This window comes from Cavia porcellus, unplaced genomic scaffold (genome assembly GCF_034190915.1).
Source record: "Cavia porcellus strain 051 isolate PalLab524CR breed Dunkin Hartley unplaced genomic scaffold, mCavPor4.1 scaffold_5, whole genome shotgun sequence".
Lineage (NCBI taxonomy): Eukaryota > Metazoa > Chordata > Mammalia > Rodentia > Caviidae > Cavia > Cavia porcellus.
Genome location: NW_026947488.1, coordinates 82,881,191 through 82,896,345, shown reverse-complemented (window position 1 = coordinate 82,896,345; position 15,155 = coordinate 82,881,191). Strand labels below are relative to the sequence as shown.

Sequence of the window (15,155 nt, the reverse complement as noted above, 5' to 3'; positions counted from 1 at the left end):
GGAAACTGGGCATCTTTCCTTATTTCTGATCATGGCAGAATAATTTTCGGTCTCTCATGATTGACATTAGCTGTGAGTTTTTCCTACGTATCTTTCATCAAACCTCACTGAAGGAGTTCTCTCCTGTTTCTATTGCCCAAGCATTTTCAAATGTGCATTGTATTATATCAAATGCTTTTTTTCTTTTTTACAGAAATTGGCATGATTATGTGGCTTTTGTCCTTTGTTCTACTAACATAGTTAATACATTGATTTTCTTTTGTTGACTCGCTCTTATATGCCTGGGATAAATCCCTCTTGGCTATAATATGTAATTCTTTTAATTTTTTCTTGATTTCAGTTTACCAATATTTTGTTAATAACTTTTGCATTTAGATTTACCAGGATATAGTTCTCTAGTTTTCTGTCCTTATGGAGTCTTTGGCTGGCTTTGGTAACAGACTAATATAATTCTCAGTGATACAGAGGAACAAAACTCCCAACTATATGTCTGCTACAAGTTCGTGTTCTCTAAAATTGAATAATCAACTTTAGGAACAATGATGGGTAAGAGCAGAATATATTTATTGAGAGAAAAAAGCCTTCTGTTTGAGAGAGAAGGACTCCTGAGTGGGTTGCCAAGGACTCTGTCTTTTCCAGGGATTTTTATAGAGCAAAACCACAAAGTGAGGCAGGTCTAAAGTGGGGGAAAACATGGGAACTCCCAAGGTGGGCATAAAGTGAGACAGAACCAATAAGATTTATTGTTCAGGTAAAGTTAATTAAATTGGGGACAAATGGAGAAACAAGTCACATAACAAGCATGCCTGTGTGAAGAACAGTGATTCTTCCTGTAGGGGGTTGGTATAGTGACTCCTGGCTTCCTCAGGGTGATACAGACCTATTTACAATATCATTCCTTAGGACGTGGGTACATTTGTTTGATCTTTTGTCTTGAGGCCTGCCCATAGTGGAAGGTATCTGTCTCCCCCACAGTTGCAAGGCCTTTTACATTGGCTCCTTCAGGAATCTATCCCTGCATGTGACATTTCTATGTAACTCAGTATCTTGTAACAATAGGGTGACTTAGTTCTCACTTTCTGTCTTAGCTACTTTCTTGTTACTGCAACAAAATGTTCAACACTGACAAGTTAAAAGGAAAAAGGTTTTAGTTTAGTTCACAGTTTGTAGAGGTTTTGGTCCATAGTTGGGTAGCTCCAAGATAGGGCAACATGGCAGAGGGGTTGGCAAAGGAGAAACAATTCATGAGAAGGCAGGTAGAAAGTAGCAGCAAGCTTTTGTTATTTCCCTCTTTTTATTCCATTGAGGCTGCAGGCCTATTGGATGTTGCCATAGAAACCCAGGATGGGTCTTCCCTCTTCCATAAATCCAACCCCCACATCCAGAACCATCCTAGACAAATCAATGGATTAATCCAGTATCATACACTCGTGATCCAGGGTCATACACTCATAATCCAGTCATTTCCAAAATCCCCACCTCTGAGTGCATGGGGTTTAGGGATGACATCTAAATACAAGCCATAACTTCCTCCTCTTCCTCCCCCTCCTCCTCTTCCTCTCTTTTTCCTCTTCTTCCTCTTCTTCTTCTTCTCCTTCCTCCTCACCCCCCTCTTCTTCTTCCTCTTCTTTTCGAAAAGTCTGAAAAAGATTGCAGTCAATTTTCTTTAAATGTTTGGTAGAATTCACCGATGAAGCCAACTAATCCTGGACCTTTAATTTTCTTTGCTGGGACATTTTTGATTACTAATGCAATCCTTTTACTTTTATAGATCTCATCTGTTCAAATTTTAAACTTTCTATGAATCATTTTGATAAATTTGTGCATTTCCTCTAGTTCATCTAATATGACGGCCTATAATTGTTCTTAGAATTCTCATAATACATTTTATTTCTGTAAAGTAGGTAGTAACATATTCACTTACATTTCTGATTTTTGTGCCTTTTTGTCTTTTTCAGTCTAGCTAGAGGTATGTCAATCTGTTGAGTTTTTGAAGAATCAACTTTTATTGATTCTATTTTTTTATTTTGTAATAAAGTAGCTTTTTAAAAGGCACAAAATGCATAGAGGACAGGTAAATTAATTCTAAGAGAAATTTGAGCAGTTTCTTAAAAGGAATGAGATAGAATTTGATCATTAACTTCCTAAAGAAAAGACAAACACAAATATTCAGACAATTTTAATAGTACAAAGCTCACACATCTCACATCAGTGTGAGTCCAAAACTACCAGTAAACGTTAGTCAATGAAGTAAACACTACCAACTGCTGTTTCTTGCTAACATTTCGTGTGTGTGGTTCTGATGTCATTCTGTTGTTAGAAATTCAAGATGTAAATTGGGTATCAAAGAACATACTTGCCTTTAGACTGCTCCAGCTTTCTGACTGAGCAGCACTCACCTACACATGATGCAACTGGCAGGTGGGGGGGGGGCTCTATCAATTTTGTTATTGTTGATAGTTTACGTCACTTTTAAAAGTAAACTGCTAGCAGTTGAAGTGTTAAATGACTTTCTTACATATGCCCCAGTCCTTACTTCACAACGATGTGGAACTATGACATCAGTACTTTCTCAGAGTCTAAATAAAACCCCGTTTCAGCAGATCATAGTCATTACACCAATGAACAAAGCAAGTTAAATAGAAAAAAGTTATTTATTACTCACTAGAAATTCTGTACTGATCACCCCACCATGCTTGAAGAACATCTTTTTACAATTTCTTCAGCCCACCAAACAGAATATATTGAAAACAAAGATATCAATTAATACAAAGTTATACTGATCAGAAGAATTGCCATAGCAAAAATATATTTCATATCCCATGTATGTTCTAAATACTCGATAGCACTCTTTATCCCTCCCGGATTTTTTAAAACAGTCTTCATGGGAGCCTAAAATTCATAAGGATCAGGATGATCATCACTTACAAACTGCCAGTTACACAGTCAGACAATACTCCTTTACTGCACTGTGTGCCTCCCCTTTATGGTCACCCATGATAAAGCTCAGCTAATCAACACCGCACAATATGGCACAATATGCTTGTTACCAACAATACCTAAGTGCCATAAGAACATCATTTCTACAAGGAAGTCAATGACAAAGCAACAAATTTTAGACAGTGGAAAGTAAATTTAGGGATAGGAAATAAATCTGGTTTCTATCCTGCCTCTGTCATTTTATATCTTTATACTTTTTTAAAAGAACATTGTAGGGGGGATACACTGAGTTGTATCCCCAGTTCTTTTTATTTTTATTTTACAACAGGGTCTTGCAAAGTTTTCCAAGCTGACCTTGAACTCACAATTCCCCTGCCTCAGCCCCTTGAGTAGCTAGGATTACAGATGTGCACCCCTGTACTCAGAGCTAAAGGCATTTATTATTAACTCATGAGTATCAATTTTTATATTTATAAAGAATAAGTATAGAAATATATGTAAATAAGTGAATACCTTGTCTGCTACCAAGCAGGGACTTAATATGATTGGCTCCTTCTCTGACTCTGTATCCCACAGACAAGAAGAGGCAAGTTTCAGAAGTCCCACAATTCTCAGCAATAGGGAGTGAATGTCTGTGTAGTCTGCAAAGGAAATACTGTGTAAGACATTAACTTCAATATGAACCAAGTCAGCAGAAGCACAAGAGAACAGCAGCCTTGGGACTCAAGAGTGCAATTCAATTTCAAAGACAGAAATGTTCTCAGATAAAACAAATTTGTGCTACTCCTTGACTGCCCCTGCCTAGACCTCCTACCAAGGGACTGCTTGGCCAAGCCTGTCTCTCAGCACCTGCCACCTGTGTGTTGTTATAGCTAATACTCTAGTTCTTTGCCTCTGAACTGTGGTCTGCAGACCAGCAGCACCGCATGACAGCTTGTTCAAAATACAGAATTTCAAACTGGAGTCAAGACCCACAAAGAATCAGAAGGGAGTGACTTGTCTGCATTCACTTAGCAATTTGTACAGAAACTGAACTCAGCAATGGAACCAAAATGCACTTAACCCTTATGTTAGTCAGCTTTCTGTCACTGCGACAAAATTTCTGAGATAATCAGTTTAAGAGGAATAAAAGTTTATTTTAGCTCACAAATTCAAAGGCTTCAGTCTGTTATTTGGCACCTGCTATGAGGCAGAACATCATGGTGGGGAGCTGGTGGTAGAGAAAAGCTGCTCACCTCATGGTGGCCGGGAAGCGGAGAAAGTAGGAGGAAGGGGCTGGAGTCTCTACATCCCTTTCCAAGGCCTGCCCCCATGACCTGATCTCCTTCCCTCAGGTCCCGTCTCCTTAGAGTTCTACCACCGCCACAACCAAGTTCTATATTTAAGATTCAAACCCTAATGCTTTTTAAACACTCTTTCTGCTCACTGTGAGTCTCATAAAATATGAGAATCTCTGACTTCCTCCTGATCATTTTCTTGCCCAGTATATACACTGGAAGCCAGAGGGCCACCTTGAGGGCACGCAGGATTACAAGGACAGGGGTAGAGAGGGCCTTGAGTGATTCTGCCCAAGACAATTCCTATATACATTAAAGGGGAGAAGTTCTGCTGTAGTTCATGTATTCTGTCAGTTGAGTGTTTTCTCACGTCAGTTAGGCTATTTGTTGAGGACTTGTTATGTGCTAGATTCTTTATTTCTATATAATCTTCTTAAGTGTAATTATTATATTAATTTATATATATTTATATATATTATATTTATATATAATTTATATATATTAATTTATATATATTTAAACAGGCTCAGGAGGTCTAAAAGTTTCCTACAAAGTCAAAGAAGGATCATGATCTCTCAAGCAGGTCTTTTCCCATCATCTCTAGAGTTAGGGCTCAAAAGTGGGGTCAGGAAATGGAACCTTACCTTTTATAGTAATTTTTTCAATGAACACTGTGAAGTGCAAGCAATGTTGTTATGTGAATGAGGGACACATTTGCTGGTAGGATGTGAGACTAAATTATGTGTCATCGAAAACACTGTGAGCTGTCGTCCCTTGAAGTTGGCTGCTTCTGGTCTCGCTGTGGATGATCATCTGCTCCTTGGTCACACATTTTGCCTTCTGCTCACACTCATAAGCTAAAAGTTTGGAATAGGCACCAGAGTTTTAAGAAATGAACTTGTGTACAAAGACTTTAAAATAAGACAGTTTGGCTGACTTAATTTACTTCCCATGATTTGGAAGAAGACTGGGCTGTCCCATTTTGGGACATCACTAGGTGTAGCTTGTCACTCTTATTTTAAAGGAGGGGAATCTGAGAGCTACTGACCTACTTGTATGCTATGGTGCAGCCCCTTTGATGGAAGTAATCTTCTCACCTAAATAGACCAACACATATCCACATCCTGTACATCTCAGTTAGTTAAGGGCAACCAGGTGAGACATTACCCTCCCAACACCTAAGGATGTCTATCACATACAGGCCAGAAGCCAATCTAGACCAGGACCCTGCTCCTCTTTTCTTTCTTCCACTACGTCATTCTCTTTCATTGACTAAACTCCTGTTCAATGGGGGCTTGCTTCTTCAATAACCGCGTAACTAGATAATATTATTACCTTTGCTCCAGGACCCCTAAGTTCCAGGCACCGTAGGAGGTATTTTCTGAAGCAACCCTTTTCAATTTTCACAGGGATAGGAAAAACTCAGTCTTTGCAGGATTAAGAGACTTGGCCAAGGTCATAAGACTGTGGTGGTGGCGGTGGTGGGTGTGTGCGTGGGATGTGTGCTCACATTGGAACTCGTGCGAGCTCTGCTAGAACACACTGTCTCTTTGGTCGCCAGAGCCTTTCCTCTTCCTCACCAAGCGCTCTTCAGTGACAGGACCCCAGGAATCTTACTGGGCTACACCTTCCTATTCCTCCAACAGTGTTCTCCAAGTTTGATCCTGGATGTGCACTAGGGTGCAGGAATGTGGGCTCTCTGCTCACTCCCGCCCTGGTATTCTAGGAAGCTCAATCCTGAGCAAGACTTTGAGTGGAAGAGTTGTAGGTTTCTCATTAGAGCAAGGATTTCCTGCGTGAGTTTCAGGGTGGCCCAGAGCCAGTTACCAGTCTCAATGGAAAGTACAGCTGAGACAGGGTCCTGCTGCGACACAGCAGAAAGCACACCGCACAGCAGGAGCCCGCAGCAGTGCTAGAAAGGCCACCTTGAGTATGCAGGGTGGGGGTGGGGGTGGGGCACCCTGGGGGCTGCCTGGAGAAGGCTCAGTTAGTTACCAGATTTGATGGCACCACCCATACAGGGTCCTGCCATTCTGGGAGCCACCTTCTTCCTAAACGGAGTTTAGATTCTTCATCCAGGATTTTCTAAGCTGTTTGGATTAGTTGCATTTTTTTCCAAGCTGGCTGAGGAAGAGGGCCCATGGGGTTCATTTGGCCACTGGCTGTCTCCACCCTAGCAGGATTTGCTGAATAAGGGTCTCTTCAGTCATCCCCATTCTCTGCAAACTCACAGTTCCACCCACAACCACCTAGAAAACCCAGGCGCTCCACAACCATGCCCACATCATCTGTATCTCTGAGGCCTCTGGCTCTGGACCTCAAGCTTTACAATCCTCACCAGGCCTCAGCCATCCAACACACATCCTAGAGTGGGCAAGGAAGCCAGGGACCAGGATGGCAAGGCATGCAGACAAACAGTGACTCCTGCAGGGGGCTGGACAACAGTCCAGGTTGGGGAACTGCTCCCTGCCCGTGGAAACCACTACAAGTCTGGGCACACTCTGAGCTAGACACTTTGAACCGCCATGTGCACTTCTGCACACACACAGGCATGCATATGCACAGCTATATATGCTGAACCCATGCACATGTACAGACACACATTTGCATGCCTGAAAATTTATTAATGCATATATTTTGCCTAGATAACACTCTTCCCCACCTCCAGGTACTAAGGCTTGCAACCTATGAATGTTACCTTATTGAAAGAATTGAGGGTTTGCAGGGGTTGCAGATAGCATTCTTCAATTAAAGACTTTGAGACCACAGATTACTCATTATTATGCTCTGGGTCCTAAATTCTATCCCATACCCATGAGTATATAAAAGCAAGGCAGGGACATTGACATAGGAAAGGGCAGCACGAGCAATGGAGACTGGAATGAGGCAGCCAAAGAATGCCAGCAGGACCCAAAGCTGGAAGAGGCAGACAGGAAGCAGAGACTCACCACAGGAGTGAGCACTTCCAGTCCCTTGATTAGCTCAGTGAACCTGACTTCACTTTTGTGGCCTAAGGAACTGTATGAGAAGAAATCTATTGCTTTAGCTTGCAATTTTTTTGTAGCAACCATAGAAAACTCTGACTTTCCTATTTACACTTTTCATGATCCTTTAGCATTTAAAAGCCGTTAGAATCAAAATCATGAGCATGCCATTTATCTTGAGCAAGTTCCTGAAGCTACTGCAGTATTTCTCAGCTTTAAACCTAGGTGGTGATGCCAGCTGAATGAGCAGAGTATTAGGAGGACTCAGTCATTGTGCCTTCATGCTGTCATTCCCAAGTACCAAGACACCCTCTATCTTGTACCAGACACTGCTCAGAAGTCAGGTTATAGGAGACACTTAGTGACACACACCAAGTGGTACATGCTCTGCAGATGTTGCATTGAATGTATCAGAGTCTGGACACCAAGCTTCACCTTAAGGGGAGGTTATGTAAGTATTTTATGAAAAAGAACTCTAAAGAAACAGTAACAAAAGAGCTGGAGGAAGTTCTTACCCTCAGAACACCATAGCTTGTTCTTCCCACACTCACTAAGCCCCATGTTGGTCCTTTCCCTGCAGCTATGCTACAAATGCTTCCATTCAAGACTGGAACATTGAAAGGACAGTCTGCATTTGACTTCTAGTGTCTCTCTCTGCTTACTGAAGCTAACTCTTATTCCTTAACAAAAGCCCAGCCTGAATCCACATAGCTGAATGTCCCCGAGCAGACCCTCTTTTCTCTGCTCCCTATTTAATTCCCATTACTTCATGTCTTACTAAAGTAATTTTCATAACTTAAATTCCCCTAACCTAGTCTGCAATGGGAGTACTGACTCAGGAAAAAACAAAATAAAAACTTTGCACCCCAGAACTTACGCTCCATCTAAAGCTCTCCACAAGCTTGTTCTCAACACACATCTCCCTACACTGACATGGAAGCACTTGGAAAATACAGTCTTAGCCTACTGTCACACACCACTGCCTTTAGGATGCAACAGTTCTTCAGCACCACATTGTCTTAGGTATTAAGACAGTCAGCAATCCTTGCCTTGATCATTATATTCAAGTAGAACCCAAATATTTGTGATAATCGGATCATACATTTCCAAACAAAGGAAGGGAAGTGAGGCTGTGTGGCTAGGGAGCCTTCATTAAAATTTCTTTTTCACTTGAGTTCAGCCTTCAGATTTGCATCCTGTTCTATCTAATAGGGAATGATTCACCAACCATATCCATAATTATGAACAAGAATCCACAATCATGTAAGAGACCAGGAAGTGCATTCTAAGGAGTACAAATACACTCCTAATACAATCTCAGGCAAGTCCCTTACTTCTCAGTGCACTAGTTTCTTTAATTTTTAAATAGAGGATACTTAAAGGTGAATGTCTGAGTCACTTTCTTGTTTGCTGGGACAAAATACACAACACACATAATTCAAAGGAGAAGAGGTTTATTGTGACTCATAGTTCAGAAGTGTCAGCCCTATCCGTCAGGTTTCAACACAGAAACCACATAGCAAAATGGTCTGGGTAGAGGAGAAGCTGCTTACTCTGAGTCTCCCAGGAAGCAGAGAGAGAGAAGTCGGGAGCTGGGGAGGGAGCTACTCCCTTCCCAGTCACACCCCAGGTACCCTGCCTCCCCAGACTGACTGGGCCACCTCCAATCAGCAAGTCAGCTCTAATGCCATAGTGTTTCACTCCTCTTCCAAAAGCACCTCCTATTCATGCATGAGGCTCTTGGGGGACCACTAGATAAAAACCATAGGGTGCTCAACGACTATGATTCTAGTTCCCTTTTTGTAGTACTGCATTCTTTGTAGTGTCTGTGCCCAAGAACTACATTACCTGGCCTTCATAGCCTTTTTTTTTTCTTCACAGCAGTTTTAAAGGGCATACTACTCTTTCAATGAAATATGAGCAGAAAGATTATGTGACTTTATGCTAACATGGCTTGAAAGTGGGGACAACTTCTGTATCTGCTCTTCCCTCATCTAGCAGCTCCAAAGTGATATATCCTCCCATGAAGACATACAACAGAAATGAAGGATCAACAGTGGATCTTCCCTTGGGGAAGAACTACCTACTTTGCAGGACAACTCATATTAGAGTGGGATCAAATTTTAAAAAACAAATTTGTATGTATTTGAGCCATTACAACTTTAGGAGTTTGTTAGAGAAGTACTTCCTTGACTAACAAAAATATTTACTCTTCTTATAGATTAAATAATGTAAAGCAGTAAGGAAAGCACCTGTACATAGTAAAGGTTTATTAGATTTCATCTGTAATACTGTCTGCCTATATTATTCAGCTTTGGTAGTTCTTATGGTCAGTATTACACTTGGTGATTATTACACATAGCACTAGCATTCAGTATGTAAGTTTTTTGATGTGTACAGCTTTAATTTACTGAAAAAAGTATTCTTGAGCACTAGAATGTGCTCAAGTCACTAGAAAAATAGTGCCAGTCACTAGAAAAAAAAAAGAGAGTAAAACATAGTACCCATATCCAAGTTCCTCACAGCAGCAGAAAAGCCATCCCTAACCATAAAGTCAAAAATTCAAGCATAAGATAAGCTTTTTTAAAAAGTATATATTCATCTGATTTATTTTTATAATTTTTTATTTTAAAGAGATTAAGACAAAAGAGGACATAACAAAGCAGATCAGAACAGACCAATGTAAGCAACACAGTACTTTACCATAAGACAACTCACTATTAATAGTAGCTACCATAACGTCTCTTTCTTTGAAATAGTTGAGCATACCTTCACATACAATAGTATCAAACATAACAAAATACTATAAAATCATTCAAGAGAATGAAAGTATTACAGGGCATTCAGAATCAAATAACTGAAAACAAACAATAGCTACTATATTACCTCATTTTCCATAAAAACCTTGTTTATACTATTGTACATAATAAAATTCAATAAGATACAACATGATAGAACCAATGGAACCAATGAAACAGAAGAACAAAAGCACGGTAGGACTTCAAAGCAAGATGATTATTAAATCAGCAATGGCTATCATCTGATTTATTTATTTATGTATTTGCTTATTTATCTAGGTCTTTTTGAGACAGAGTTTCACTCTGCAGGTTAGGCAGGCCTTGAACTCACTTTGTAGCCCAGGCTGACCTCAAACTCACAGCAATGTTCCTGCCTCAGCCTCCTGAGTGCTGGAATTACAGTCGTGCACCATCAAGCCCTACAAGATAAGCTTTTTAAAATTTACCTGCAGCAGTAATAACACTTGTATTTAGGAACTAAGAGTCATGTCACACAAATACTATTTGTGCAATGTACATCCATAATACTTCAATCTTCACTCATAAGTGTTGAAATAGTCCCAAGAGGAAATCTCATCATAACAGGTACTCCAAGAATCTCAAATAGCGGTTCCTAGCAAGTGGAGGGACTCCCAGTCACACTGGGTATCAGGTACAGTCTTGTGTTTTTTCCCCTGAAGAATATGCCACCATTTGTCTCTTTTCTGCAAAGAGACCAAGGGAATTAAATCACAAAGGAAAGAAAAGACAGGAAGAAGAATGAATTTAGCAAATCACTTAAGAGTTGCCTTAGGACTTAGCACATAGTAGACACAAGATGAAAGAAAGTGAAGACACCATCACTTTCAATAGTCCCTTGGAAAAGCTCCATCTCCAAATGTCCTTCATCTTTGTTGGTATTTGTTGAAGGTTTGCAAAGCTGACTAAGAGTGTTTTATGCTAATTGGTTTTATCTGACATCCCTTTATCATCTGAAATTAATAGACAACCCAGTAGATACAAGGTTAATGGAATATCTTCTCCACCTCAGATTTGCAACTTGGCATTTTCCCCAAAACACCACTTTCATCTTTATATAAGTGGTTGTGTCTATAACATCTTCTAAGAACGGCATGCTGTCTAATCCCATCAACTCATCTGTGAAATGTTCCAGGGGGAAATTGTTCACTGCCATTGCAGAAACTGTTTTGTTCTTGGCATGTTCCTAAGTGCCCAACAGATTCGATATCCTCTTAACCACGGTGGAGAATTGGCAGGCTGATGTGCCAAGCTCCAAGCAACAGCTAGCCATGCAGCAAAGCTCCCGCTTCTGTGGCTCCTTTCTGCGATGCCGCCTAGTAAGTATGGCTGCCTATGAGCAGAAACACACTCTTCACTGGGGTGCATAGCTGACAGGGGTCTTTCTGCTCTCCTTGTCCTTCTGCCTCACCAGGAAAACAGGCTGAGGCAACATTTGGCATTGTAGTCAGCAATTGCAAGGCAATCAATTACATACAGGACACATAATTTATAGTAATATTTTATGCTAACCACTCAGAGTCAAATACAAGAAGTACAGGAAATCTGTTTACACACCAAAAACCTAGAGAATCCACCTAAGGGCCTGGATCCCATGGCAATATTCTAAATGAGTTCAGTTGAAAATCTAGAGCCCATGACAATGCCTCCACAAGTCTAACTGGAGACCTAGAGCCCACAACAAGGCCTCAGGCAAGTCTGTTTCATAGATCTTCCCTGGGAGGGCCCAAAGGTCAGTGGTAAAAGCCAGAAATTCTGTGCCAGTGGGGTGAAGGATCTGTGCCAGTAGGTTGAGTGTTTTGCACTGGAGCCAAGAAACAACACTCAAAATAAGACCAGGGCTCCCCTCAAAAGTACCATAGCCATCCTCAGTGACAATGCAGTCCTGGGCTCCTCCAATAATGAGAACAGCCACATTTATATCAGGGAAACCAGCATGAAAAGCACCTCTAGGAGAACCAGCAACTCTAAAAGAACCAGCAGCTCCAAACAACAAAGCTTAAGAGAACCCACAATACCACACTTCCTCTCCAGGTCTCCTTTTTATGCTGGAAACTTTCCTCAGATGGGCCATCTCTACTCAGCACCACCTTGATTCAGTTCAGTTGGTGTTTAAATTGACTACCACTTTTTCATCCACCACACTTGGAAAGAAAGCACAAACATTTTCATGAGCTATGGCTGGAGAAGCTTCTCTGTGCCTCTGAATACCTATGGAGAAGATAGAGGAGAGGAAATAGTTGGAGTGGTTCTTTTGGGCTGTATGAAAAAAAAATCAAGAAACTCAACAGGTTTATTTCTATTTCTCTAGCTTGAGTCATGGGGAACAGGAGACATGATCGAAGGCAGAGGCCACAAGGATGACTGCACATGCTTTTATGCTCCAGAAATTCCAAAGACCTCTTCTATTTAGAAGTCTTAAGCAGTATTATTCCAATACTTAAGACATACAAGAAGGCATAAAGAATAAAACTAAACAAAATGCGTTACATGTTGTGTATACATCTTCCATTTTCTCTCCATATCTTGTTTCACAAGTAATCACTGCGGTACATTTGCTGTTTACCTCCATGTGCTTTCCATGCCTTTGCTGCATGCTAGTTATTTTGTGTATTTTAGACATTATTTATGTCTGTATATTATGTACATCTGTATGAAATGTAAATAGAAACAAATAGATATAACAGGAAACAACAAATTGACAGCCGTTTAAACAAAATGCAAGTGTATTCCTCTATCGCAGTAAAGAAACTTGAAGACAGGCCAGTCAGAGCTTTTCTGGTGTTAATTTGGGGTCCAGATATGAGTTTTCTGTTTCATGTTGAGTATGGCTTCTATTTCCAAAAGTACCTTTAGTCTAAAGTTAGCTAGGGTAGCCAGTATGCTCATATTGCTGGCTGGAAGAAAAAAAAGAGGTAAAGGGGCCATAAAGGGTCAATAACTCCTTTAACTGAGTACAGCTCCTTTAATGAGCGCTTTGAAAGCCCTAGTGATCACCTCCACATCCACATACAGCTCATTGGCTAGCACTAAATCACATGGCCACACAAGCCAAAAGACACCTTTAATTCTGGAAAGCAATTGCCAAGTAATAATGATATTCCATTATGAGGAAGTAAATAGGGAATGGTTGTAAACAACTGTGGTCTCTGCAAAGATTTATGCTCCTTATATGCCTGTTTTCATTTAATTGCACTTGGGAGATCCATCCACATTGAGCATTGTAACTCTGGTTCATTAATTTTCATGATTTTATACTATTTCTTTGCATGACTATTCTATAGTTTATACTAAATATTTATTTGTTTGTTTTTCTCTTTGGAGAATCTTTAGAGGAAGCATTTATGGAAATCATGCTATGAGCCTTCTTGAAAGGCCCCTGGTTCACATACATGTGTGTTTCTCTAGGGCTCTTACCAGAAAGTGGAGTTGCTAGGTCATAGGTGTGTACCTCTTCAGTTTTATAAGGTATTTCCTTGCTTTTCTCCAGGTGATGACACCCATGCAGTTCACTAGCATTCAAGGCATCCCTGTGCTCCACTTCCTCATTTGGTATTGGGACACCTTTTAGGTTTCTGCCTCTGATGTGTTTGAAATGGATTTCTTTTGCGTTTTTCTGGTTACTAATATAGGTAAACATCCTCCAGGTATTAACTGCTGTCCATGTTTCCTGTCCTGTAAACCATTTACTACCTTTTCTGTTTCATTCTTTACATATTCCAGATGCTAATCTTTGTCAGTTACGTATGTGGAAGACCTGTCTTGTGAGTTATGTGACTTTTCACTTAGGGTGTGATATCTTTTGTTTAATGAAAGTTTTAAATTATAGAAAATTATAGTTTGTCCTTTATCTAAAACATTTTCTGCCCCAAATTTAAAAGGTTTCTCTAAAAATTTTAAAGTTTTGACTTTTAATATTCTAATGTATAATCTATCTGTACATAAATGTTGTATTATGTGAGTTGAAGTTATAATTTTACTTTTTTTTTTTCATTTAACTCATTCTTTGTCCTCGAGCCATTTACTAGCTTTTATTTTCCGCATTGGCCTGCAAGGCCAGCTACAAAATATATGATTTCCAGATACAAACAGGACTTTTTCTGGCTCTGTCATTCTGTTTCACTGCTTCACAGAATGCAATGTATTGCATTCTGTCAATACAGCACTGTCTTAATTGCCACAGATTCAAGATAAATCTGGAAGTTAGTGAGATATTAACAGGATGGTAGATGAATAACCCAACCAAACACAAAGAGCCAACGTTTTCCTGTTTTTTGCAAATCTGATTTTTAAATTGTGTATCTAATATTTTAAACTTTTCCTTTTTGAGTGCTGGATAATTTCATTTTCCTGTAAATGTCCTTGAAGTTTGTTTGGGTAGACAGTTTAGTACATGAAAAACAGTTTGAGCTCTTTAGTTCTTGTTTTGCAAATGTGTTATTTGAGGGTAGAGCAGAGTTCAGTCCAGGACTAGTCACTTCCCACTCCTAGACAAGACCCTTTGACATACTCTATCCAATGGCCGGTGGATTACGTGATTTTCGGTCTGACTGATGGAAACAACCAACACATCTGACCTCTGACACTTCCCTCCCGGTGTCCTTCCCAGGGCAATGTACCTACCAGTGCTCACCTGCAGATTCAAGGGTTTCTCTGCAGCTCTCTCAGGGCCCCATCTCTGCATAGTTCTCTTCTCTGGTGCTTCATTGTGCACACTCCAGTGACCTTGGTCTCTCTGGACTGCCAGATCCACCTCCTGGACTCAGGAAGTTCACGTGACTCCCTGTGGGCTTCCTAAAGAGGAAACACTCAGGACAGCAAACTGGGCAAGCATGGGGCTCAAAAGCCTTTGTTTTCTACCACTAGGGATCACTGCCCTTATTCCTTTATGTCCCATATTATATAAATCATTGTTCCATCTGTTCTATTGTTCAGTACTTTCAAATATAAAAGAAATGTAGCCCTTCTTACACCAGCAGCGTGGCTAGAAGACCTGTTTACTCAGTGCTCACTTTGCCAACACCAGTGAACACTTTAGTTAAGATTTTAGTTTGAATTATATTGAATTCATATAATTGACAGTATTGTCACATTGAATATTTGTATTCAGACACATCTCAACTTTGTAAGATTTTATA

The 15,155-nt window shown here is 40.2% G+C and overlaps 1 protein-coding gene across 1 annotated transcript; it reads right to left on the bottom strand.

The window, feature by feature from the left end:
* Positions 1-552: 552 nt before the first annotated feature.
* On the bottom strand, positions 553-14,757 carry LOC106029078 (histone-lysine N-methyltransferase EHMT2-like). The gene is made up of 3 exons (XM_063249251.1): positions 14,641-14,757; positions 3,454-3,581; positions 553-1,640 (listed from the first exon to the last, which is right to left on the bottom strand). Exons 1-3 carry the CDS (start codon positions 14,699-14,701, stop codon positions 1,497-1,499), a joined length of 333 nt encoding a protein of 110 aa, XP_063105321.1. The 5' UTR covers positions 14,702-14,757; the 3' UTR covers positions 553-1,496.
* Positions 14,758-15,155: the final 398 nt, after the last annotated feature.

Bases quoted from the DNA above. Each gene is read 5' to 3' on its own strand.
- LOC106029078 (XM_063249251.1), bottom strand. From the start codon at position 14,701: ATGCAGAGATGGGGCCCTGAGAGAGCTGCAGAGAAACCCTTGAATCTG. The intron at 3,582-14,640 runs GTAGGTACATTG...TTTCCTTTGCAG, and splicing joins GAATCTGCAGGTGAGCACTG to ACTACACAGACATTCACTCC. The intron at 1,641-3,453 runs GTATTCACTTAT...AATCTTTTTCAG, and splicing joins CCTGCTTGGTAGCAGACAAG to ACTTTTCGAAAAGAAGAGGA.